The sequence below is a fragment of the Channa argus genome, chromosome 1, assembly GCF_033026475.1.
Source record: "Channa argus isolate prfri chromosome 1, Channa argus male v1.0, whole genome shotgun sequence".
Lineage (NCBI taxonomy): Eukaryota > Metazoa > Chordata > Actinopteri > Anabantiformes > Channidae > Channa > Channa argus.
The window spans coordinates 50,048,492-50,076,469 of NC_090197.1; the positions used below are offsets into that span (position 1 = coordinate 50,048,492).

The 27,978-nt window shown below is 38.5% G+C and overlaps 1 protein-coding gene across 5 annotated transcripts in view; it reads left to right on the forward strand.

Annotated features, from left to right (window-relative positions):
• The window catches only part of inpp5a (inositol polyphosphate-5-phosphatase A), a 135,192-nt gene that overhangs the window by 21,044 nt on the left and 86,170 nt on the right, over window positions 1-27,978 (forward strand). For 4 of the 5 annotated variants that reach the window (XM_067474065.1, XM_067474037.1, XM_067474074.1 and 1 more), the window contains exons 2-4: window positions 14,693-14,734; window positions 26,927-27,027; window positions 27,352-27,439. In XM_067474065.1, the coding sequence (XP_067330166.1) occupies window positions 14,693-14,734; window positions 26,927-27,027; window positions 27,352-27,439 (231 nt within the window). Of the gene's footprint in view, window positions 1-14,424; window positions 14,455-14,692; window positions 14,735-26,926; window positions 27,028-27,351; window positions 27,440-27,978 lie in introns of those variants that run through there. The other variant, XM_067474055.1, reaches the window with a different exon arrangement.

Sequence of the window (27,978 nt, forward strand, 5' to 3'; positions counted from 1 at the left end):
CAGTTACAGTATCACTAAAGTAGTATGGTTCCTCCACAGGAAATGCAAGAGTATGCGCTACCACCTAAAGGAAACACAAACTGTAGTACAGACATTATGTCTCTCCTCGTTCTTCTACACATTTCCTGTTTCTTCCTTGCTAGATACGAGTTCACAATGACTTAATTTACAAAGGAAATCAAAGGTCGATTTGTGTGACAAGTCGTTTTGACAGAATTTGAAAAAGACCCAGGTGCATGATAAACTGCACACTCTGCACAAAGACCCCGGTGACAGGGATTTACATTCTAGGTGTAATCACACAGTAAGAGATTACATTTTTTATTTTCCCACTAAACCAAACATTACTGTATTCTCACCTTCCACAGACTCGTCTAATGAGCTTGTTTGTCTGTAATGGTGCTGTTATGATACTGTATGTGTTCACGATTCAAATGTGGGTCATTCTTTTTTTTTACCCTATGGAAAAATCTGTTTTGCTACTAAGACTGTACCAGTAAGGTTTTTTTTTTTTGTTGTTGTTCCAAGACCTCAAACACATGTTCCACTTCGTTATGACAAATAACCTTTTAATTGTGTTAAAGCCATAATTACAAGAGTTGTTTAACCTTTTTTATAATAAATAAATACAAATCTGACACACACATTGATTATTGATGTCTGTTTACAGGCACAGCCACATGTAGGTGCAGTCTTCACACCTCAAAAACAAAAAGGCTGCGAGAGCCACATTTAGACAAGGTAGTCAAGAGACTTATAAGCTACAACATGATGCTTACATTCAACCAGTACCACTAGCCACAGTAAGCCGGATGGCACGCTAACAGCTAGCCCTTTTTAACAGCTAGCCTTTTTTTAATTAGCTTGTGCTTTTCTGTTGCTTTGATACTCGTAACATCATAAGTCTCTTTTGTTGATTTTACCAAGTCAATACAAGTCATGTTCCTAAACACAGCGACACATTCTCCACAATGAAATCTCAAATCCATTTTAGCCTTTCAGAGCTTACACAGTGCATGCACAGAGATTTGTTAAAAGAAAAACTACTTCTCTATCCTAATCAACCTTTTTGTGCCGGTATCTCTAGAGAAGGAATAAGTCCGAGTGACTTTTCAAAGCCAGAGAAAGTAGAACAGGCTTCTCGTGTTAAATCTGTGGCAGCCTTATTTTCTCTGTTCCTTTCTTCCATTGCTAAATTATGCATACGTTTCCATGTGTGTCCTTTCTGCAGATTGAATCCTCTTTTTGAACATGTGAGCAGAACAAGTTTGTGCATTTCCCTCAATAAAATGCGACCGGTGACCGGTAATAGAAACGTTTAGTGTGAACTGTCCAGTCTTTGTAGATCTCAGCTAGTCTATATTATCGTTAGGTGTGCGAGAGAAATGTGTAGATGATATAGTTTATTCTAATTTTATTTTTTTATTCATTTTTATGTATCTTCAAAAAATACTTCTGGGAACCTAGAAAGGAGATCTTCAACCAGACAGGAAGTACAAAATGTAGGATAGATCTGGTGAAAGAATTTGCAGCTTGTCTGTAACTTCTTCTTCTACATGTGTTATGAATGTTTTTGCCTTAAAATAAGGGATAAATGTAATATTTTAAGTTTGCTGTACAAGTAGAGGCAGTCTTTACACTGCAGAAATGTGTACATTTATAGGGCTGGAAATAACTATTTCTATTATTAATTTATCTGGCAGTAGTTTTAGCCGATTTGTCTACAAAATTCCCAGAAGCAAAAGTAAAAACAAAAACAAACTTCACTCAAGGATGCGCTTGACAGCATCTCATGGTCTTCTGTAACGTTTCCAAGTGTGAAAGTGTGGAAAAGATCGTAAGTAGACCCTGAGTTTAGATTCTATTTTCTTTTTGGTCAAGCTGTTCCCAGGATTAAGAATGAAGTTTAATGTCATCCTAACCTTCTCAAATGTTTGGTTTTCTTTCATTAACAGTAAAAAGCCCAAAGAAGCCTGAAGAAAACTTTTAATCAATTGTCAGAATGGTTGCTTTTTTTAACTTTGACTGTTATTTGTTGCAGCTTTATACATGTTCAGTTCTGCTTTTTATCAAAGTGTTAATAACCTGGAGATTTTTAGGATTTGTGTGACCCCTGTGACGCTGTTCTCTGGATTATGAGAGTGCTGCTACCCATGTTCTTGTATTGTTAAATAAAATGGGGGATAGGATAAAAACTCTTGCATTATCTGGAAAAACTTATTATGAAGCAAAGGCCTTATTAGTCGCCTTATTAGTCACCTTATGAATACCACAGCAGTTGGTCATATAAAGTTAAGGGTTGCTAGTTTTTAAATTCTTAAGTTTAAGACTCAAGTAACAATAACTATCAACTGCTGAAATGTCTACATGTGAAAAAGATATGAACTTTGTCAGTGTAGTAGAATAATAGGACAAGCAGCCAGAATAGTAAATACATTTGTCATGCAACTTTGTACTGTACTACCAACAGCTCTTGGGAAAATTACTGATAATGGCTACAAAATTATTTTTGGTAAAATAAGTGATGCAAAATTCTTTGCATCATAAATATTGTACAGATGGCCTCTTTTTTTGGGATCCCTGATAACGTGACATAGTGTGCAGGACTACAGCCTCTGTTCCTTCTGTTGAATAACCCTGCCAGGAACAAAGTAAACATGAGGATTAACCTTCAGCACTGCATCTGACATAGCTTTTAAATCTCAGATGGAATGCATTTCTTCTCACAAACAATAAGTTGTCCTGGTTTTTTTTTTTTTGTGGCTAGATTTCTATTCTGCTAATATTTGTGTAGGAAAAGCTGAGCTTAGTGAAGTTTTCCAATAAGGCATAATTCTTCCATGCTCTTTCTTTGGGTTGCAGGTTATTATTTTCCTGTGCAGCATTCTATTGGATCTTTCAATTACCTGTGCCTGCATTGATTCTTCAGGAAAATGTCTAGCACTTGTAAAAGAGACATTATTTCTTTTGGTCTCATTCAAACATGAGACCTCAGGATTTCACTGTTACTGAAAAGTGTGAACATTACGTACTGTACTTTAACTTTCACAGGAGAAGATAACATAGTTGTCATTTACTTTCAGTGCCTTAGATGACGCTTGTATAGGCATGAAACGATGTTAAATCACATCTATCCAAAAAGAAATTAGTTTTATTTGAAATGGTATATGAGCTACACTATTTTAGTCAGGATTGTTTTAGCATTTTATGTGAGAATTGGGAAAGAAATGTATATGTCTTAAAGGGTGACTTAACGTCTATGTGAATGATAATCAGCTTCAATTTGTTGTTCTTCTTCTCCAGATCAAATAATACACGGACACGGATTTTTCCAGCATCAGAATTTCAGCACATAATCTGTTAGATCATATGACCTGTCATGTGGGTTGAGATTTCCTCCAGAAATTCTCTGGATATCATATGAAGACTTTTTCAATTAGAAGTTGAGATATTTTAATATAGAGAAGACAAAGGAGCTTTGTAATATGTGAATTTGGTCTTGGTGCTATTGTCATTACCTAGTGTCATTTTTACCGTTGTCATTTATCATGGTCAGTTTTTACAGTAGCTAAGGAATGAAGTAATTTACTTGAAGCTGCCACCCCAGAACTCATAATAGTCACCAAGCAATTTAGTTACAGCACTAAATGTACACACAGCAGAATTTATTTCTAAGAACTGACTTGGCGGTGTTTCATACTAGCATGGTGTTACTCTAAATTAGGACCAGCTGGTCTTGGGTGAGCCCTTTTTGCAACAATTGGAAACGTTGTTGATGTAAAAACTTTCTTTATTACCATGAGTAAGAGCTTTTTAAAAGGGTTTTATTTAGTCCATAAAATGCTATAAAGGAAACCACCCAAGATTCAAGTCAAATGGAAAATGTATTAATTAGAAAGTGACAAGATCCTTCATGGGAGTCCTCTGATTTGTAGCGTATCATGACCATGTTCATTAGAAGAATGATGTCCATGTAGCCCTTTTGAAGGATTTAGACACAGTAGGCAGCCCTCAGCCCTGTAATCACAGCAGGCCCTCACTGCATTGGTGGTCTTTATCTTTGCTTGTTTTTTGACTCGTAATTACAATGTGGAGGGTCTGGGTGACATCTAGAACACCCGACACTCCCTTCCTCTCTCTGTAGCAATGTGCAGCACCTCCCTGTTATTCTTTTTACAACCTCAATTCCGAAAAAGTTGTGAGGATGTGTCAACATAAATAAAAACAGAATTTAATGATTTGCAAATTTCATCAACTCATATTTTGAATTTAATGGCAGCAACACATCTCCAACAAATTGGAAGAAGGGCAACAAAAGGCTGGAAAAGTAATTGCCACAAATTAAAAACAAATGAAGTAGCAATTGACAACTAATTAAGTTAATTGGCAACAGGTCAGTAACATGGCTGCGTATAAAAGGAGCATTTCAGAGAGGCAAAGCCTCTCAAATATGAAGATGGCCAGAGATTCACCAATTTGTGACAAACCGCGCGGAAAAATGTCCTTCAATGTAGAATAGTGAAGACCTTGAATATCCACCATCTACAGTCTATAATATCATCACATAATTCAGAGAATCAGGAGGGATCTCTGTGAGGAGGGGACAAGGCCAAAGGTCAAAACTGAATGTGTGTGATCTTAGGGCCCTCAGGCAGCACTGCATTAAAAACAGGCATGGTTCTCTACTTGACATTTGTTCATAGGCTCAGGAACACTTTTAGAAATCACTGTATGTGAACCGGTGGGCCGTGCAGTCCACACATGTGAGTTAAAGCTGTATTATGCAAAGAAGAAGCCATATTTGAACACGATCGTTGCTGAATTCTCTGGGCCAAAGCTCATTTAAAATGGTCTGAGGCAAAATGGAAAACTATTCTGTGGTCAGAATCAGAATCAGAATTTGAAATTCTTTTTGAAAACCATATAGTAGATGACGTTTCCTGTGGACTAAAGAGGAGAGGGACAGTTCAGAAGTCTGCCTCTCTGATGGTGTTAGGGTGCATTATTGCCCATGCATTAATGGCATGGGCAGCTTACACAACTGGGAAGGCACCATCAATGCTGAAAAGTACATTGACTCTTAAACCACATACTGCATTGATCACAACAGCACGGCTTTACAGGAGAAGAGTCTGGGTGCTGAAATGGCCTGCCTGCAGTCCAGACCGCTTACCAATAGAAAATATTTGTCACATCATTAAAAAAAAAAAAAAATCCGGCAACAAAGGCCCAGGACTGTTGAGCATCTTCGAATCCTGCATCAGACAAGAATGGGACAACATTCCTCTTGTATATATGTCCCCACCAAATGGTCTCTTCACTTCCGGAATGTTTACAGACACGACAGTATGTGCAGCACCACAGTATGTTATAAAATCACAGCATGCTTTCCAATGGAAATCACAAACCTCATATCTGCTACTAAAATTGAAAGTGAAAACTACATTTTGGAGGCTTTGGTCAATTTATTTGTGCATCTTTTACATGATTATGTGTAAGGATAAAATGAAGGCATTATTTAGGAATGACATGAAATTGTGGCATACGATGAGCATATGAAAAACAGAAAAACAAGTCACTTTTAATGTTTTAATGGTGAATTCAAACAAAACACTCACGAATGTAAATGGAACAGTTTGAAAGGTTGATGAAACCCTTACAATTTTCTTTATTTATACATAAATTAGAACTAAAACATTATCAGATTTTTATGGAATTCTTAAAATTAGATAAAGGCAAGCCAATTACAGAAATTAGACAAAAATTACAGTTATGCATTTATTTGTTGTGCAAAATTATCCAGGACAGAAGTATAGGAACTTCAGAAACCACTGTGACCCTGCCAATAGAAAAATCTCATTGGCTTTATGCCAAAGAAAGTGGGAAGAATATAACTCCAAGGTTGGTCTACACAAAAAAAGTCTTTTTTTTTTTTTTTTTTTTAATAGATTGAATAAAGGTCTCATGCTGAAATGCAGTGTTTTGTTGTAGCCAACATAACTTTGGTGTCATTCATTCACCTAACAGAACTTTTTCAGTAGCCTTCTGGGTTTGGTTCACATTCGACCCCTGACACAGTGCAGATGCTTTACGTCACATAAATGCTTAGTCACACACCCTCACATTTGTGTGGAAATTGCCATATGTTCAAGTTTCCCGTTTAGGAGTTGTCACTAACGAGGCATTTGAATGCAGTACACTAGCTCTGTGCATCAAATTGTTGTAGGGAGTTTGCTGTCTTCGTTGAGTAACACATGGCAGAGGTGTGAGTAGGAGTGCTGACAGCATTCAGAGAGTAACATTTCTGTTGGTAGCTGAACTCCATTTAGGCCTGCTGTGTATTGCACAATTTAAATCTTTCAGTAAGTGCGATAGCCAGAGTTTTACAATTTCAAGAAGCGAATTAGAAATGTCTTGCGTATTTCCCACACGTTAGATAGAAAGTGTAACCTGTGAATTTTACCATAATGCTGTTAGTAAAAATAGCTGGCTGCCTTATAGACCTAGAGTGGCCTGTTGAGTTTTACTGTAGTGTCTCCCTCAACAAATACCGTGTCTTTAGATCCAAAGGCATGTGACCCTTTGGATGGTGTTGTAAAGGTGTGCTGCAGTCTTATGTAGTGACGAGAAAGCTTTTTAAACCACAATACTGTGGTTGTTCTTAGTGGTGTAATTTCCTGTTTTCTCACAACCCTTAATCTACACAAATCCAAACCAGTTGCATCATTGATTCAAGCTGAACAGGGTGGGTGTGCTTAGATTTGTAAACTTAATATTCTTGTGTGTGTGTGTGTGTGTGTGTGTGTGTTTATTTTATTTGGGTGTGTTGGGGGGGGGGTCTCAACATACACAGCAGCTATCATTATGTTTTACGTACCAGTTTTGCTTTGGCTGCTTCTCTCTTTTTTTCATAAAGCCCCTTGAGCTACACTTCTAGTATTCAGTGTCTTTAAGTACATAAGATACATTTTATAAATTTATTTACTGATTATTTTCCTAGGAAAGTATAAAGGCTTTTACTACATCATTCAGAAGCACAAACTCACAAATAAGGGCTGCAGTATTTCCCCGTGTGCACTGGGTTAAAGTCAGGTAAACACCCCCGAGAGTTCACAAGCGGAGTGCTGCCAAGAAAGACAATGCCAGTAAGCAGTTGATAATTTGAAGCAAAACCAAGCTGAAGCAAACATACACAATCAGCCACAATATTAATATCACCTGGTGGTTTCAATAGCTCCACTTTTACAAACTTTGATCTTTAACCCTGATTTTTTTTATTTTATTTATTACTTAACACATTTTGTCTTAATTATCATAAACAGTAGTGTTTCAAATACATTGTTTTCTTTGTGAAGTACTTTTACCTTTGTACTTTAGGTAAAATGTAGATAATCTGCTTGGTTTTTTACTGGAGTAAAATATATAAAGTACTTGTAGTGGAGAATTTTCTTAGGCCAGTATTTAGGGGATTGCTTTTACTTGACTAGTGAAGTTGTGTATTTCTACCACCTTTGCACTGTGTATTACATGTTGCTGTGTGCAGTATGTTCAGAGTGGCCATGCAGACCCCTGTCCTCCATGACATCACTAACACCGTCATTGTGAAAGTTGTAGCTCATTGGTGTATTTCTCTTCTTTAGTAATGGTTACTCACTAAAACTTGTAGTTGTTGTCACAATCAGTTCATATGCTGTTAAATGCTGAAATCCAGCTGTGGCATGATTGGTAAAGTGTTTTTGCTCAGCGAGGGGTGGTGATCATTTTGTAGATAAGGCCACAAATGCAGCGTCTGAAGATTTGACATGAGTCCACCTGAGACTATATTTAGTTCACTCTGGAAGCTTCATTCAGGTTTTTCAAGAAACCGTAGACATTAAGGACTATTTGACTTCTCTCCCTGGTTAAATGTTTCTGGTAACCACACGCTTAATGGGAAGGAGTTTTTTTTCAGATCTTTACTAGTCAAGCAGCATAATATTTGTTAATTGTATAAAATGTCCAGAGTAGCTGGTTGCCACAAAAAGCTGCCGATGTGTGACTAGCTCTGACTAGGTCAATGGTCGTTCCCTGACAGGCCAACGTGTCGTGGTCCTAAAGTGTTTTCAGTGTCATTTAAACATAGGCTTGTTGTTTATGGCTGTTCCAAAGGCTGGAGGCCTGGAGCTGAGTTAGAAAAGTGAAGAATGAACCATGTAAAATGTTGTTGAAGAGGCAAAGAATAAGCTGAAAATGTCCAACATAAGCGACAAAGATGTTGTGCTTGTGATGTTTGTCAAATTAATTGATGCAACAAACAGAAATGCTCTGATGTCGTTACTGCAATTTTAAAGAACATTGTAGAGTTATACTGGCTGCAGACTTTCTAAAAAGTTAACTACGTCATAATATTCATAGTAAGAAAATGGATCAAATAGAAAGATTTTTTTTTAGCTTTTTATTTAGCAGAGTTTTCTTACACTTGGTAAAAGTACATACATTATGAATGGAAACGTAATTGGGCAGTCCCTCCATTTAGGTACACAGAATGTTGCACTTGTTTCTAAAAACATAAAGGGGTAGTAGTTGTGTGAAGAAAAGGCAACGTGATAGAGAGGTTCAAATCCTACCTACTTTCCACCTCCTCATAAGTGGGTGCTGGTTTCGTATTGTCCGGGGGCCACATTTTAAAGTTTTTTTTTTAAAGAACACAAAGTCTCATCTTAAAAAGCCGAGGCCAAGGGGAATTTCAGGCGCTATGTAGCAGTCTGACAAACACTTCAGTTGAATCATACTGGCACCTTAATCCTCCTCCGTAGCTCATACCACTGCAGGGATAACGACATCTCTCCGGACTCAGCCTAGGTCTAATTGTCTTCCTCAGTGTGCTCTGATTAGTTCTATAATGAGACCCCATGCGTCATCCAGCCACCGGAGAGCAACTGGGAAGCAGAATTGAGAAGGAAAGTGACATTGTCGCCAACCTGTCGAAGGACGCAGGACTCGCCAATCAACCAATTTACCTGCTAATTTTCCAGCTGCTCTCCATCCTCTTAGCCTAGATTGAGGCAGGGTATTTTTAGTCAAATTCCTTTTTGCCTAAAAGCAACTAACCTTCTTGTAAAAGAAAAAATAAGGTTTTGATGTGAAGGGCTCTGTTGAGTGGCTGCCGCTACTACTGTACATCACAACATCTTAATTTAGAAGTTTGTTTGGGACGCAGCTTTTCATTGTTATTAATTTTTAGTTTCGAATGCAAGGAAATATAATCCTGTTATTAAGTAGTTAAAGCTATTATTCAATTGAGCTTGGAAATGTATCAAAGCAGAGTAGAGAATCTCTTTGAAAAGACATTACTGTGAGCTGTGGTTGTCTAGGGAGGCATTCCAACCCTCCCTGGTAATAAACAAAGTACTGATTTATTCCTATTTTGCATGGCAAATGAGGCGGTTTTGATTTGGAAAAGGAAGGATCCCTTTCATTTTATCATGTCTAGCTCGTTGTTTATCTACTCAAATTGGACAGGATTAACTGAGTGTGTGTGGGTCGTAATTTTAGTTCAGTTCTTTGAGGGGACATTCTCAATAGGTCACAAAGAATCAACCCTATTTCCCAAAAAAATGTTTGAGGTATTAAGGTTAATTTATAGGGATTCGAAAAAACAAGAGTCAGTACTGAGTACTTTAAGTAACAGTGTGGAAAAATACAAAGACAATATAATAAAGTTTTACCACCATATTATACTTAAAGTAGCCTACTAAACGTTAATGTATTTAACAATGTCTTATATATTCCACTTCAGATTCATGTATATGATACTACAGGATTATATGTATTGATGCATAAATACCATTACTGTAGCAAAGTAAAGTATAAAAGCTTTCACCACATCATTTACTATACGATTCAGAAACCATAAACCAACTTGATTTATGGTTATTCTTTTTAAAGTATTTCTGACATGTTTTTCTTAGTGTGCTCTCATTAATTCCATAATTAGCCTCTCTGATGTTCAGCGTTACATGTTGCATTGACCAAAAAGCTGCCAACGGGGTCTCACTAGCACAGATGGTGCAGGAAACCGTGCAGGACACATCGCAAAAACTAGGCTGACAGATGCTCACCTGTCGCCCGATGCGATCCGACAACCAACCGTTGGCTTGATGTGTCATGGCCCTTAAATGAGGCCCAGCTTAGCAATAAAACATTTAAAATTTTATACAGATTTATATACAGAACAGAATTATACAGAACTGGAGTATTTAGCAGCTAATGAGCCAGATATTTCTCTAAGGCTTTAGTGAAAAGGAAAACTGAGCTAATAAAACAATGTATGACACAAACAACAAACAAACAACTTCTAATCTTGGTGATTTCCTCCTGTTGTCATACTCATGTGACTGCTGGTTGTAAGAAACTGTTAGCTAACATTTTCACTTTATCAATTTCTGAAAGTGATTAATGTGCCTAAAAGCCGTTATGGGAGATTTACAGACCACACAGACAACACCAACACTTCTCTACTCATGTGTGGTTGCTTGTCAGTCTACAGCTTTGATCAGCCTGATTTTCTGTGTCTTCGACCTGCATTATTGTAGAGACAAAATGTGAGGTCGTAAATATTATTCAAACTGATGTCAATTGCCATAACGCCACCGGTGACCACCGGAGCATGTTGGGCAATATTCATTGAAAAAATGTCAACCACATGTTTTGGAATAAATAATAATGTCACCCAGTGGACTGGGTCATGTTGTTGGACAGCAGTATGTGTCTTATGGAACAGTTAAACTAACCAATCCAGGCTGCAGGCTGACAACTAACCAAACATGACTTGGATTCAGTGGTTTTAGCATCTGTAGCATTTTGGACAATATGCTGAATTTAATTAATAACGTAATTCATCCTTTAATAAAGGACACTGCAAATTAAACGGCGAACAATTAACTACTTTTACAATTGAGTGTTTAATGTCATGGCTTGTCAGGATATGTCATGGTATTAAATGTCATGGCGCTCCAGTTAAAAGCATCCACAAGATGCCATTCATCTTTATTACATGTTTCGTTATCCTCGAAGAAAACTAGAGCAGATGTGGTAAGAGTTAAGATGTATTGTACATAAGAACCATTCTGTACTGTGTCTTGTTATCTTGAAGTTGTGCCTCAAATGCAGCTTTTTTTTTTTTTTTTCTGTGCTAGACCTGTGTGTCTGGTATCAGTGCCAGGTGTAACCAAGCAACCGTTGCTTTTTTAAGACTCCTCATCTCTACTCCTTTCTTTTCAATTATGGAGGTTGCATGCTACGGAGCAAAGGTTTTTTATAGCAATATTTCTCTTGCCTCATGCTGGTGTTGTTGGTGAAAACAAAAGCTGCTGCGATCGCCTGCTGGGAATGGGAAAAGCACAGTTGCTCCCAAGGATGAAACCAACAAACAAACAAACAAAAAAAAAACAGATGAGATGGGAGAATTGACAAAAGTAGACATCAGCAGACCTAAACGAAGTAAAATTGAAACTGAGATTGAGCCCAAGAGACTCGTGGGGTGGCCATGTGTATTCAGCAAATCTCGGCAGGGGTCTTTGACAGGGCAGGTTTTGACTTATTTCCCCTTTAAACATCCAGGGATGTTTGTACACTGTTCACTAAGAACTGTCTCTTGAGATGTCACATGTGGGAGGGCACTTGAAGTCATGAACTCTGAGGCTCTGTGGCTCTGTGGCAGTCTGACGGTTGTGACCTCAGCTCAGTTTCATCTTGTGTTTCCACAGTAGACACAGTACAGCCCATTAGACTGTTATGCCAGATAAGAGTTTTGTGTTTTAAAACTAATTCTGTTATGTTTGAAGTTCAACTTAGTAGACTGTGGAGATGTTTTAATCACCCTCTGTTTTTTCTGTAGTTGATGCATTATTTAAATGTTCATTAAGAGTCAGAACATTTCAAAGCTACATTTTGTTTTTACATTTTACATTTTTACATTGTTAAATAGATTTTTGCTAAAAACCCAAACAGAATCTCTTACTTGCCCTCGCTGCCTGAAAAGTAGGCCTGAGATAACAAGACATGGGCAAAGAAGAGAGAGCAGGCTGAGAAAACTAGGCAAGTGAAAGTGCCAGCAGAGAAAAAGGAGATGTGTGTGTGTGTGTGTGTGTGTGTGTGTGTGTGTGTGTGTGTGTGGAGAAGAGACTGGGGATGGTGTGGGTTTATTTTTACCTCTCTGCTAGTGTAGCCCCACTTTCTAATTACCTAACTGCAAATTAACTTCTGATAAGTTGAGGGCTGGCAGACAAGTGCCGCTGCTATAGACTCCATTTCATCCTCCCTTCCCTTCCGCTATTAGCCCACTTTCCTGCTAAGGCTTAGGCCTCACAGGGCCTGCCAGTCCTTCTCTGAACTATCCTAGCAAGGCCAACATCTGTTGCCCAGAACCAGCACTTCATCTCCACTCAGAGCTGTGTTAGCCTAAATTTAAGCACCCTAGAAAAGATCTGGACGGATTTCTATACAGCTGCACTGCTGCGACGGTTTTCTTTCTGCTCCATGTTGAGTTGATCTAGGACATGTATTCCCCAGATGGGATACTTTAGGACTTGTTTATAAAACTGTCAACAATGTGGTTTTATTGCCTCATTACCATGGTCACCTCTCTGTCAAACTGGTGTCTGCTGTGGTATTTTATGCAAAGTCTACTTATGCACTTGCAGGGAGCCTTTTGAGAGATTGAAGTCATCGCTGTTGCATCTCAGTGCCTAAGAAAACCTGAAATTGCAGCAAGCATGGCTAACAATAGTCCTGGGAGAAACCAGTGAAAAGGGCTAAAAATATCTTCATGATGCATCAAGGTCTGCCATGTGCCTAGCTGGTACTATCACTGGGATCCCACACTTCACAGCTTAAGATTATAAACATCGGATATGCAACGGTGTACCAGATGCCAGCAAACCACCAACTCAAATACGCATTGCTTGCTTTACTACAACCCTGAAACATAACCATCAAACTGTGAAACAGCAGCAGCTTCAACCTACTCTGTTACCCTGACTTGTCAGTGTTTCAGTGTAAACCTATGACTGTGTTCAGCTCTGTCTAACACACTGTATGGTCAGGTGGCAGCTTTTTATTTTAACCTCCTTGTCTCTGTCCGCTTGACTCTGTCTCAGTCTTCTCTTCCTCCATCCATGTGACTAATGACAAAGTCCATTGCTTATGTCCTTATATAGACCTATGCTCTGTGGGATGTGGCTGAGGCTGTGCTGATGGTGTACAGGAAGACTCACACATACACACACTTGTTAAGCCTTGAGACATTTAGGTGCCACTGGGAATAAGAGCATGAACATTTTTATTAATCTGTTATATGTTTGCATAATGTCTAGAGTAAGCACAGGTGTGCTATTTTAATTTGGACATTCTGGAAAACAACAGAATAATATGCACTGTTTACTTTTCACCCTCAATGGAATTTAGGAATTAATAGCCTCCATAATTTTAAAGGACTAATGTAAACATTTGGGGAAGTTTGTGTTTGTGTGTGTGTGTGTGTGTGTGTGTGTGTGTGTGTGTGTAAATGGCTAGAGTCAAATGACATGATTGGGGAAAGCCCTCACTTGCTGGTTAGATGCCACACATGTATGCAGGGCTTTCTGCAGTCACACTGAGGTTTCTAACCGAAGACAGAAAAAGTGTTATGGAGTCTTTTCATTGGTTTCTGGATACAGCTTAAGAAACAGGTTCTGAGGTATTTTTTTAACTTTGGCAACCATTCCCGCCCTAAATGCTAAGCTAGGCTACCACCCATGCCTCCTCTAAGTACAACCAAATAAGCATATTTACAAAAACAGTTTCTTTAACCATCGTAAATGTCACCATGAGCTACCTATCTATATCTGAAGCATATGTTTGTACTGATATATGATAACATTTTATTGATTGAGGTTTTTATTTTTTTTTGAATTGTCATGTGATAAAGTATTTGGTGTACTATGTACCATGATGCCATCCAAGGACACTGCACCTACTCTGTAATACCTTAAGGCTTTGTTGCAGATACAAAAAAAACCTTCAGATCCCTTGTGGATTCTTATTATAGACTAGCCTTGGTAGGACACACACACACACACACACACACACACACACACACACACACACACACACACACACACACACACACACACACACACACACACACACACAGCTGTTCGTCAGACCTAGTTATCGACATAGGGAGATCTCTCCATAAATGGTAGACTGCCCAGGGCCCTGTGTCTGTTTCCACTGCACAAACCAAATGATGTCCAGATCTGGGAATATCCTTTTAAAGTGGAGGAGAGTGAGACAGGGGAGTGACAAATATAGGCAGAGGGAAATGGAAGGTGAGAGAAAGGGAGGGAAACTACAAAAGGCTTGTTGATGTCCTTGAGAACACGATTCCGGACCTTCAGAGAAGATGCTGTGATCAGAATGACGCAGCCTACAGTATGTCAGTAGATGCATAGACAACAGGATGAAGTTGTATTTATTATATGTGTATATAAATACCTTATGAACTAAAGTTTTGTCTGAGAAAATCTGTCAGTTGACATCGAACATACTGTCCTAACAAGACACTATGCAGTTGTCAGTTTGTCCCTCTGGCATTTAAAGCCAGTTAAGACCACACACTTTAAACCTTGCTAAAAAATATCCTAATAGCTGTTTCTTTTGTCTCTTTCAGCCTGAAAACCTACAGAAAATATGGCTGAGGGAGTTTTACCAGGTAAGTAATACATAATTGATAATTATTAGAATATATTTTTGAAAGAACACGTTTGTTAGGCCTCAAGGATACAAACCAAGTGTTCGTGAACTTCCCTGAATGTAATGTTTAAGATTGAATACGCAAATAAAACTGTAAGGAATTGAAACGATCATTAGCTTCTGTAACATTTGAACATTTAGGATTATTGGGCTCATTAAAAGTTCTGCTGTGAGGTTACGTTGCATGTTAGTAGTAGTTGCAAAGCACCAAACTCTGCACATGTTTTGTGACCTGTCTTCACCACAGTTTCCCATGTGGGCATGTGTGACTTTTGCATCGACCTATGTCTATTGCAGAAAAGTTTACACACATGCAGATTATAGCATTGATCGAAAACTATTAACCAGTTATCATGGTGTCATGTATTTTTTTTTTTTTTTTTTTTTTTTTATTAATACTTTTTATTGCCTGGTCCATTTGCTGTATATGGATTCACTGGCATCCCAACTGAACATCTCATCGTGCTCCATCCACATGGCCAGTTTTATGGCTGTGTAAAAGTTTGTCTTGACATAATGAGTCAAACAGTTGATATAAAGTAGCGTGTACTGTGGGGTCCTAGAGTCTCTAGCTGTTTACTGTGGTGGTACATGTACATTATTCACTTCATAAATGTTTTATGAACTGATCGACACAGTGATGCTTCCTGCCTGCAGCATCCTAATGTGTTTTGATGTGCAGAATGAAACCTTCTCAGTTCATAGTTTGTTAAATGGAGGTTATTGATTATTACATTGCATTATTGGAAAGGTTTTTACTGGTATGTTTGAAGATGTAACAGGGATCCTGATCAGACCAGTCTTCAAATGCACTTCTGTATTGAAGGTTTTTGTTTTTTTGGGGGGGGGGGGGGGGATTCTTTTCTGATGTGTTTGAGCAGAGGACAGAGACTGTCGTTGTGGAGCAGACTATAAAGCTCGCTAAATTAAAGTTCACCTTGTGACATTGATTTGAGTTGATTTAATTTTATTATTTTATGACTTTTATGCTGATGTGAAGCAGATTGAATTGTCATTGTGTGCCAAAGAAATAAAATTTACTTTACTCGGATAAAGCTTTTACAACGACAACATATGTTATAGGAAATGTAACTAGGTTTATTCACACATCATCATTCGCACATCATCCTTTCCTTATTTGCTCTGGTAGTAGCACAGTAGTTGTGATATTCACTCAGCAGTTCTCGCATATGTTTCTATGGTTACAAGTGTTTTCGTTTGACTTGCCTCCAAAAAACTTAAGACTTTTCTATGTGATTGTCTTTGTAGGTGAACTTGTCGTGTCATGTAAGAGCGTGTCCTTCCGATAGCTACTACACTGTGCGATGACAAAATCTAAAGCAAGTTTTTATTATGTAACCTATACCTCTTACTAATCTACTGATCTATTTAGCCAGTCTTTTAAAAAATATTTACGGCTAATGTTAATGTTCTTATTACCTTATTTTCACCCTTTTAAATGCATTGTTTCTTTTAGAAAGCAAGCGCTCAAGCTCCGTCATGTTTCATATCTTACCTTTTCATCTACATAGGAACCCCTGACTAACCACAACTCTTTCCACTGGGGTAAGGGAAGTGAGACAGCTAGAACTCTAACTGTTGTTTGAAAGTGATAGACAGTGAGAAAAGAGTATTTAAGTTCTTTAGTTAGCCAGAGTTTTTTTACACACTATGGTGTGGTTGTGAAAAGCTATACTCAGCACCCACAATTGTTTCTGCAAGTTTTTCATCCTTAAAAAAAAAAAATACATTCATAAATAAAAAAACGGATATAAAGTCATATTCATGCAGATTAAAATAAATGTTTGTTAGTTGGATCCTAATTATTCTCTGCTAAAACGTCAGGATTTTGTGTACTTTATTTTTTTGCATATGAGTAGTGTATTTGTTACTAGTTGTACTGCACATTTCATAATTTAGAAATGTGCAGAGAGTTTATTGCTTATCAAAGTATCATAACTAATTATTGTGTACTGTCTCTGATAATTAAACACGCCAAGAAAAAGTGAATTGTCAGTTTAGTCAGCTAAGGCAAGATGGACACTAGCTGTGAACTATTGTTGTTAGTCATTACTTAGCTTTGTTTAGCCTCTTTCACTTAAGGACTCCAGAGAATCTCCTAACGTGATTCTCCAGACATTGTGGGTTTGCTCTTTTACACTTGTGGACATCAGGAGATGGTCCATGTGAGATGGGTTTTCACTTGTGAGGAAACGCTCTGTTATGGTGGGCAAAGGGTGGTGCCTGGATAGAGTATGTAGCGGGTAAGACATGACGCAAAACGTATGCTTCACACGATCTCTTTAAGATAACATGGCAGGAAGATGAAGCAATGCAAATTGATTAGAGTTTTTGCGCATCCAAAGTGCAGATGTCAAACTCTACAGCGTATTTGAATGGTGTCGATAGCTTAGTAAAACCAGAGTTGTGATAAATGGTTCACGTGTGTTCAATTGCACAAATTAGCAAGCATCCAGTGATCCTCTGTCTCAAATATTCTCGCCTTTTTTAAAATTTCAATTGTTTTATTTTTTATTTTGCTGGAACACGAAGATGTTAAAATACACAATTTTCCTACTCGGATTTTGTGCTTCTTTTGTGGTTTTAGATCCAGTGTGTTAAGTCACACAGGTGAGGTTGTGCTGAAAAAGAAATGACACCAATCAGAGGGTTAACAGCACATCAGAGATCACATGTGACAGATTCTTGTGTTGTTCCCTGAATATGGTTCACAATTTGTATGTCCTTAGTGACAGATGTTCACAGATGTTGTTCGTATTTGTCATCAGCACGGCCACATTTAAGTTCTTCCCATGCTGAGTATACAGTACAGCCTGTTGTAGTGACTTTTGAATGTTTGCTAATTAGCTACCATCCAGATTTGATCTATAAAAAAATAATAATACATGGCATCTACAATTTCATTCTAATTTAGTCAAAAGTTTTAGCCAAAATTTCATTTTGGAAATCCAAAATAACATTGTGCCATTTAAGCATTTGTTAGTTAAGTAAAAAAATGTAATTTTGCTCATCTGAAATGTGAATTCTAATGTCATAAAGAGGGTTTTAATTTGGCACACATGAAATATCTTTTTGGAAGTTTAAAACAAAAATTTGACCAGTTAAAATTCTGTTGGAGATAACTGAAACTGTAGGTATGACAAGTCAAAATGTGATTATAGAGTTCAGTTAAAAAAAACTGTGAAAGTCAAATGTATCTTATTCAGTGATCAGACAGGATGACACAAAAGGAGTGTCAGATAGAAACTAAAGAAGATGAATAATGAAAGAAACCTAAGTGATGCACAAAGAAAACCAAAGAGAAGAAGAAACAGAATCAAATCAGCCATATCTCCAAATTTACTGACTGGAAATCAGTTTCCGACCCACTGTGGGAAAGAAAGATGAACATAAGTGATATATAACGTTAGCTTTTATGTAATATAAATGGCTGTTACTTGTGACATTTACATGACTGGTGACTGTTACAGAACTTGACCATTTTCAATCTGTTTTTCTGAGTCTATTTAAAGCCTGTAAGTTATAGCTAGTAAGTTTCACATACTTCTGCACATGCTATTGCTCATAAGAGGTTTACATTGTGAGATACCACATAACCAAACATTAAACATTTTTTCTAAGATGCAATCTGTGTCATGGGGAGAGCGATTAAAAGTGTTGGCAGTCTGTACAGTGAGCCACTAAATTGGGCATAATTACGTTTATCAAGCAAGTCACACAGAAATATTCTGACAGGTTGTTGACATACACCAACATGGTTTAAATGTCCTGCCTTATGAATGTTTGTGTATACAAATACAGACTGAAAAGCTGTACTTGACATGACTATAAAATACACCTTTTATTAATTTGACAGGGAAGTTGAAAACACTACTGCAATCCAGTGTTACCTCGTCACTGTGTTGCACAGCATGAGAACAAATAAGGTTACCCGTTTGCTAACTACTTCTGGATTTTGTGAAAAAGGTCTATTGCACCGGATGCCGATCTGTAACGTTGTGTGATTCACTCTCTGAAGAGGACCATCTCTGACTGGGCACTTTTAAAAAGAGGCTTGTTTTGGTGCTGACTTTTCCTCGTTGGCTGACTTGTAGTAGTATGTCGGTGTTACACAATTTTAAATAATATTTTAGCCTTGGCCATTGTTCTTACGTTACAGACTTCTCAACATATCTGTACGGGCATAGGTATTTTATGCAGTGCTAGGAATGTACATGAATAATTTACACAGGTGCACTAAAAATTAACATCGACAAGGAGATCAGATTTTAACTGCATAATGACTGAAAATACTGCTTTCTGACTTTTCTTTTTGTAATGTTTTTGGGTCACAGTAAAGTCACAGCACAGTGGGGGGGGGGGGGGGGGGGGGGGGGGGGGAAGTAAGGAGGGGAAAAAAGGGGAGACGCAGCTGGTTCACTATGGAAAAATATCTGTGGGCACGAGTAAATGAATTCTCTCTTCATTCAGCCTTTCACTTCGCTGCGTGTTCCTGTTTACAGCCTTTTGTTACGCACACACAGTCGGAGAAAGCCGATTAGAAACCTGGTTGCGCATATACATGGCGCAGTAATCGGAGTTCTCCGACAAAAATCTAAGTGGGCAAGCTAGCTTTCCTGTTTACATGACACTTAAGAAATCACCTTTCCTGACAAGTGACCAGGTTACAGTCAGATTTTAGTTTATGTAAGCGCACTGTGAGGGTGTAGCTGTCTGTCCGAAATTTCTGTAAGTAATCAAAAAGCATAAGGGTTTACAAACATTTAGAAATGAAATACTCAGAACAACTACAGAAGCTTCTAATTAAAGATCACCAACAAACACTTATTCCAAAAATAGGCTGTCTAAGTAGTAGAGTCCTGCAGAGGCTAAAGAAAAAAACACTTTAACTGATGAATCCAAGATGGTGATTTACGGCAGTAACGGAAGGATGCTTGCAAGAAGTTGAACAGGAGAGAGAATCCATCTGTTCATCCACCTATTATGTGTAGCTGCTTATCGTTGCCGGAGAGAGAATCATCCCAGTGTATCAACCTGTCAATGAACATAGTCTTAGGATCATTCAAGTATGAAGAAGTTTAGCTTACTCTTGAGACCAAATCAAATACACCTGGACCAAAGAGGAAAAACCACACCAGTCTTTAGAAACATGTCCTGTGGTTTGCACCTTTTGTAGATAGAGAATTAAACTGGAGCAGGACAGTGACCCTAAACAAAAGTGTACACTGACCATCATCCATCATCAACTGTCCTCCACAGTTCCTCCAACCTCACTAAAAATTTCTTGGGGTATTTGAAGACTGACTTAGCAGAGCCCGCCCAAGATGCTCTTTGGAAAATGTTCAAATCATGCTGGAATAACATGGGTCATCAGGTTTTACACAAACTGGACTCTGTGTCAGCTTGAGTGCATGCTGACATTAGGGCTAACAGAAGGCAGACCCGAGCTATTCTGTAACAGTTTCAACTTTTCCCAGAACTTGTTGAGCTAATATTAAATTGGAAATTAATGCAATGGGTGGCCTCAACTGTACCCAACTGTATATTTATATTTTTGGCTTCTGTTTAGCTCCTTCTCTTTTTATTCTCCTGCACTGCTGCTTCTGTTTGGACAGTGACATTGGTTGGGATATAGCTGGAAAAGTATTAACGTATGACAACTCAAACACTGTTAGGAAAAACACACAATCTTATTTACCATTCCTAGGAAGCAATGGCCCATTGGTTGTGTCGTAAGTTATTCCGGACTCACCCTCAACACACACATACACACATCCAACTGTCATCATTGTGTTTTTCCCAGTGAATGGTGTTTAAGTTTCAAATCTCTAAATGGGTGTTTTCATGGTAGCTGTTGAGTGAAGGCCGTCCTAATCAGGAAACGTTGTCAATTTCAGTGGTACACTACTGACTATAGAATGTCATTACTATTTATAGCATCTGTTATAAGTTGAATGAAGTATAATTTGCTTTACAGCATTCTGGTCTTTTAAGGAAGTTTTTAAATGTAGTATTTATCACTTAACTACTGTGCTGCAGTACAGTAAAGTTACTGTTACTGACGAGTCAAAACATGTTTGTCAGGTGATTCTAGTCTGTGTGTTGTGTTAGCACTTGGGTTTTGAATGCACGCCCGTGGAGAAGTATGTTGTGGTTATGACTGTTGAGGAATTCTGTTTGCATTGTGCAGCGCACTTCAGAAGGTTTCACATTGTGCTAGCGTGTGTAGTAAGAAGGCAGAAAAGAAAAGCATGCAGGGAGAAGGAGGTATGCCCCCCGTGTGAAGCAGGCAGGCCTGTAGCCTCATGCCAGCTCTGCGCTGCTGCTGGCTGACGTCATGGAAAGAAGCACCAGAGTCTGAACTTGGTGTGGCTGGGAACAACCAGCAGTGACAGCTAACGTTAACAACAAGCAGCCATGCTGCACTGGCTCCCCGTGACACCTCTGCACACACAACACAACTCATTGTGTCTTCTGGTGCCTGCTGTTTTGGACTCCCATAACTAAGATGTGCTTTTTAGTGGAAGACCTGAGTGTATATTTAAAAAAAAAAAATAACGGAAATGTTGTAATTCAGAGGTTGGTTCACACAGGAAAAGTTCACACCCTATAAACGACAAATTGGCACTGTAGCTTTAATAATGTTGGACCATCTTATCATCAGGAAATATATAAAGACTTGAAACGTAGACGTATTGCCAGTTCTCATGGTATCACCTTAAAATGCTGCATGCAGGCAGTTTCTTGGTACCTCCTGTCCTTTAAGGCAACTTTCTGCATTCTGCACTTGGTCTGACTGACTTGACCTGTAAGGAAAAGGCTGTCAAATTTTTTACGTGTGCAAAGAAATTATGTTCCACTGCAACATCCTGTAAAATAAACACTTAAAGCTGTTACACAGGTTTTTTTCAGCACTTTAACTATAACAGCAAAGAGCACTGTACAAGGTTGCTTGCTGGTACCTGCTCTCTTTCTACATGTATGCTTATATATGTGTCTCTACAGTATGTCTGCGCGTATCCCACATGTCGTATTTTGTTTCCCTCAGTCATTCAATAGCATGAGTTTAATACCTTGAGGAAATCAAATTATTTGTTACATGACACACGTGGTCATAATTCAGTGGCGTGTTTGGTTCTCTTCTAGTCTGCCTCATTTTGGAGAGGCTGCGTTTTTCAACAGGAGCCTCTTCATACCAAGCATTTTCGTAGCACTTTAGACAAACTTTACAGTGTTAACTTGTTTAGCTCAGTTTATTTGGGCAGGTGATACAAAACTGAGCTGTGCCAAGATGTTTGCAAACCTTTGAAAAAGAACTGCAGTTCGTTTCTGTTGATTACATTCTTGCCTGGAATGTACGCTATACAAGGAATAGAGAGAAAGGCATGTGGACATCTGGCCACCAGCGTTTATTAATGTTTGTAAAGTCTAATATAGCAAAATTTAACAAAGTTAGTCTATAAGTCATTCATATTTTTTTTAGATTGTACGGAAATCGGAGACTAAAGAGATTAAAAAAATATTACAGGAAGCAGCAAGAAATATCAATCATGTTTACTCAAAATTAATGGTACAGACATTTATGTAGAGACATTTCCCACTGCAGTGAAAGATCCACTGCAATCATAATTAATCAGAACTGTGTGTTTGCTGTTGATTTGACCCATTGGTCATATTTTATTGCACTGTATGAATCTAAATTTAGTAAGAAAATTATTCTTTGCCGTTTTGTTTCTCTTGCCAACTGAGTCCAATCCAATCGTGTTTGACCCTGTCTCAGCGTATCTCAGTCATTTACACGTAAGCAAAACAGGCAAATTTGCCTGCCCCTTATGTGTGCAATGCTGCAGCTGTAGTGTACACACTGCTTTGCATCGGGCCACACTGAATTGAATAATCCCACAGCCAATTTGCATTGGAAACTTCTCTGGACTGTCACGGGCCAGTGATTGTATCAGATTCCCACATCCAGTCTTGTGGTCTGAAATTTTCAGGGATGCACATTGTTGAAGGTCATCACATACAGTCATGTGCAAAAGTTTGTACCCCCTCTTTTAAGACTATGCTTATTTGTGTGTAAAACCATAATAGTATTAGGCAAATGTGACCTCAGGCGAACCACAACATCTAACTTTTTTTCGTTGTGCCATTAAGTATTTAATAAAACTGAAGCCGAAAAGAAATAAATGCCCTGTGGGCAATAGTAAGCAGCCCCCTTACTGTTTCCATAGGATTTAAGAGGGGAAGTTGCAGCCAATTGCTGCTTATCATCAGCCCTTGATCAATTGATCATCACCAGGTCTGAAGACATCTATAAAAGCAGACGTTTTGGCAGTTTGCTGGTCTGCCAAGAATTCAAACAATCTGGACTTCTATGTTCCACAGTGAGAAACGATTATTCACAAGTGGAAAGCATTCAAGAGAGCAATCTTCCCAGGATTGGACGTCCGAGCACATTTACCCCAGTCAGACCGTGGATTGCAAAAAAAACCCAAAGAGCTACTTGTCAGACCCTACAGACCTCACTGAGCATGTGAAATGTTCATGATGAATGTCATTGCTAGTTATAACTACTGTTGAAGTTGAAGCAAGTATGACTTGCTTTACAGCATTCTGGTCCATAATGATGTAGAAGACTGAACTAGTACAGTTTGTTTAGAAGGGTTTCCAGGAGCAAGACTCTTCTGTCTAAAAAGAACATAAACGTGTAACTAAGGCTCACAAAAACAACTTCTCCACAAACCAGAAGACTTCTCCAGACAATGTCCTATACAAGATAAGTCGAAATTGGTGTTTGGTGAAAAGCAAGGAAACCCCTCACACCCAGGTGTCAAGCACAGCGACTGAGGGCTCATGATTTGGCCTTGTTTTGCAGCCACAGGACCTGGGCACCTTGCATTCATTGAGTCGACCATGAACTCCACTCTATACCAGAGTATTCTAGAGGCAAATGTGAGGCCGTCTGTCCAACAGCTAAAGCTTGGATGATATCGAGTCATGTAACAGGACAATGATTCCATGCAGAGCAGTAAATCGTCAAAGAATGAAGGTTTTACAGTGGCCTAGTCAAAATCCAGACCTCAACCTCAATTCAGTTTTTTGTTTTTTCAGGACCATAAGAGAGCTGCGCATAAGCGAATGCCCCCAAAAACTTGATGAACTGAAGAAATGTTAAATTCATATAGGAAATTGATACTTGAAGTAGTTGCAGCTAAAGGTGGATCTACAAGCTATTAAATCATGGGTGGTGTTGCCCACGTTTTTTCTTGTTTTGGCTTAATCTGTAATTATGTTATGGTGACTGAAAAGCCTGTTGAAGCCCTAGGCCTGCCTGGGATGTATTGGAATCAATTTTTAATTTAATCTTTAAATTAGAAAACATAACTTCATCAGCTCCTGATTTTATCCCCAATCCGTTTGCACTACAAATGGATTTGCACTACAGTTGTACAAGAACACAGTGAATTCTTGTTCTACGCTAGCCTGCAAACCTGATCCCTCTTTTTATTTCCTACCTACCTCCAAACAGGAACCGTAAAATAGGACCCAGACTCTTCTGATTAATTCTGCTTAAAGGCCTCTTCTGTTTAGTAGAAGATCAGGTAAACCACCACCAATTTTAAATGAATATTATATATATAATATAGCTGTAGCTATGTGTTCTTTAGTTGTGCACTTTGGAATTTTTACAGACCTTAAGTCTAATAATAATAATAACAAAATCAAGTTAGTTCTAGATATTAGCAAAATTATCGGGTCAAGTTCCAAGCTGGCAAGAGCCATGGCCCAAGGGGTTATTCTCAGAGTTTTCCTTGTGTTCGAATAGCAATTCCTATTCACTATGCAAAGTATCTGAACGACACCATGAGACAATTTGGAGCAAACATGCACTTGAACTTTTTTTTAAGTCAGAGGTCAAGGTCACTGTGATCTAATGCTAATATTCCAATCTCTATAACCCTGCATATCAGGAAAACACATGGCACAAATGTCCATTTGGAACAACTGACATGCACATAAACTGCAAATTGACAGAAGTTATACAACCACAAGATGCTAATTCTACCTCACAATAGATTTGGAGCTAATTTTTTCACAGATATTAGAATATGAATATACATCACAAACCCTTTTATCAGAAACAAGTCGAAAGGAATGCTCAATTAGAAAGTGCATTGACGAAGAGACGTTGGTGTAAGCACGGCTGGACTGGACCTTCTCATGACTTTCTCTTTCTAAACATCTGAACAACTACGAAGAATTTTAACCTTTACAAGAAACATTTGAATCTCACTCTTCAACCAACATTTAGACACCTTTTCTCTGTGACATTTGAATCCTTTTCTTTGCTTTTGATTGGCACCTGAACCCCTTTCAGGTCTCAGGTCTTCACCTTTATTTACTTTATGGTATTGTGCACTTGAGTTGACAATTAACCAATGTCTTTCATCAAGGCTTCAGGAACTGACACTTTGTCAGTTTGTAACTTATTCTATGATGGATTTTTAAGCTTCTTCCTGTGTTTTGACTTTTAACCAATACTTTACTCAGTAGTTACATGATCAAAAGGAGTATTTCAAATAATGTGTCGACCCCATGAGGACATTGATGTTGACAGCTGTCATTTAAAGTACAATTATTGGATGTACAGTGTGACATAGGTGTGATTTAGACAAATGGGAATCTCTGTGGATTTTAATTAACGCCCATATCAAACACAATGTCTGACATCTTTGTGAGGCTGAGCAATTGTTGCATATGGCAGCACTGTGTTAGTCATGTCAGCGTGTCCACACAGGCTTTTCTCACTACTGCCACCACAAGAGCTGTCACTGTCTGAGAGGCTACTGATATTCATAAGAGGCGACTTAGAGAGACCACTGCCCATTACAAAATCTTGCTTTGTAGATATTGTAGTTGACTTGTTAATATTTTAGATTCAGTAATTCAATGTAATTGATATTTTAATTTTAAAATAATTTCAGATTCATATGCCAAAAGAATGTCTTGGCAGTTATTGGTTAACTCCACTGGTTCACGATAGCACCAGTGATTCTAGTAATGAAATTACCACTTGGATACTGTCTGTTTGCCTGAATCTTTCAGCCTGGAAAGATAAATAGAATGCAGTCGATTAGCACAAGCACTGAGTCTGACATTAGTTAAAAGCTCCTTGAGGGCGTGACCTTTTTCTTGTGTGAGTTGATAGGTCCACTAATCTTACCAGGTTTGAACTGCTGTAGATCCCCACTCTTGGGTCATCAAGCTAAGTGACAAGCCATAGGTTGATGGAAAATCCATAGCGTTATTGCCGCACATTACTTTTCTTTGACTGGGCTTGCACTGAGCATAATGCAGCGGTGAGGTTGGGTGCTGCTGAAGAAGCAGGGCCCTGTTCAGGTCCAGGGACTATTTGTATCTCTTTCATAACCCCCACACTACTCGATGACATTGATGCACAGTCTTTTCGTACCGTCCATAGGCTTGACCCTGAGTGCTTGTGACTGCTGTAAATCACTCTGTGCTATTGATTTTCCATTAGAGGTCAGCTACTCTTAACACTCCTGACAGGGTGTTCACAAAAACCACGCCATGTGTAAAAGATAAAGAAAAGCAACATGAGGTCATGTTAGTCTAGTTAACGCTTTGCATTATTTACCCAAAATTGCATGCATATTAAATTTCCTGGAACTCTTCTCTCACATTCTTGCACTTATTCTAATAAGCCATGCTGACTTATGTCTGGAGCAGGGGAGTTGTTAATGGTTGTAGTGAATGATGTGTGCGCATGACTGGTGACATGTGAGCATCTGTTACACCATACTGTACGTACATGCAGAGCTGCAGGCTCACTAAGTTCACTAACTTGTACCTACATTAGTGAGGCTCTTTGTATGGTGTAGAAATGGTAGCATGTGACGGAGTTGAGGCTAGAGTTTTAGAGGCTCAGGCTCTACACTTCAATAGGGTTTGTGCTTGGCTGAATAATTCAATTTTGGTTGATGATAAGCAACAGTGCTTTAATATGTACAGCTGTTAGGTATGTACTTTATTAAATAAATAGCATTGGAACTCTTTGTCCTTTTCCTTCCGTTTTGACTTGTTTTTTTTTTTCTCCCTTCTGTTGCAGACAGTACGGTCACATAGGCCTCGCTTCTTGGCAGTACACTGTCAAGAGGTGGGTGGGAAGAATTATGAGGAGTCAATGTCACATGTGGATAGTTTTGTCAAGTAAGTATTGGGCTCATGTTTTTCTTTTTTCAGGTTATTGTTTATAGTGCACAGTGCTGAGTAGCTTCTCTGATAAGGAAACACCCTTTTGATAGTTTGTGGACAAGCGGGACTACCCGGTTTTGAAAATGAACTGATTACCCCCCCTACTGGTTGGATCAAAAATGTCCTGTAGCACAACAAATATATGTTTCTTCTTTTTGCCAGATCTGTAAACATATTAATAACTATGTTGTTGATATGCATTTCAGTTGTGGTTCAACATGACCAACGCCTGCATTTTTTTCCGTGTGTGTGTGTGTGTGTGTGTGTTCTGTCTGTCAGAGAGCTGTTGTCCAGTGATCCCATGAGGGATTATAGCAGAGCCCGAATCTACCTCGACGAGAACTACAGATCCCAGGAGCACTTCACAGTAAGTGTTGCTTCATATGTGCATTCATATTATATGGCAACATTGCTACTAAACGCTAAAAAATGTTAGTGTTGATTTCAGGGTCAATCACTGGCTCAACAGTTGCCTGATTCAGTCCAATTTTTCCCAGTTCTGAGTTATTGATTGAGATGAATCCTTACATTTATGCAAAATGAATGTGTTTCCTTATCTTAGACTGAAACTAGCAGTAGTAGTAACAGCACCATGAATCATATCATAGATATACTTAATACTAGGACTTGCAAACCTCTTCAAGCTAACCAGCATTTCTTGCTGGCTGCAAAGAAAAACTTATTGGCGTGTACGTCCAGATGCATTGCTTGGAGAAACTGCAGTCAACTCAAGAATGAAATCTGGACACACTCAACTGTTAGTAACAGCAAATGACCACAGGATGGCAGTAGATATTTGAAAATTATTTGGTGCCAAGTCTTAAGATAGAGACTTAGTTTTTTAACCTTTGGCTCACGTTAATGTTTTGGGACGGCTTCTTTATTGGTCACTAGCATGAATTACCC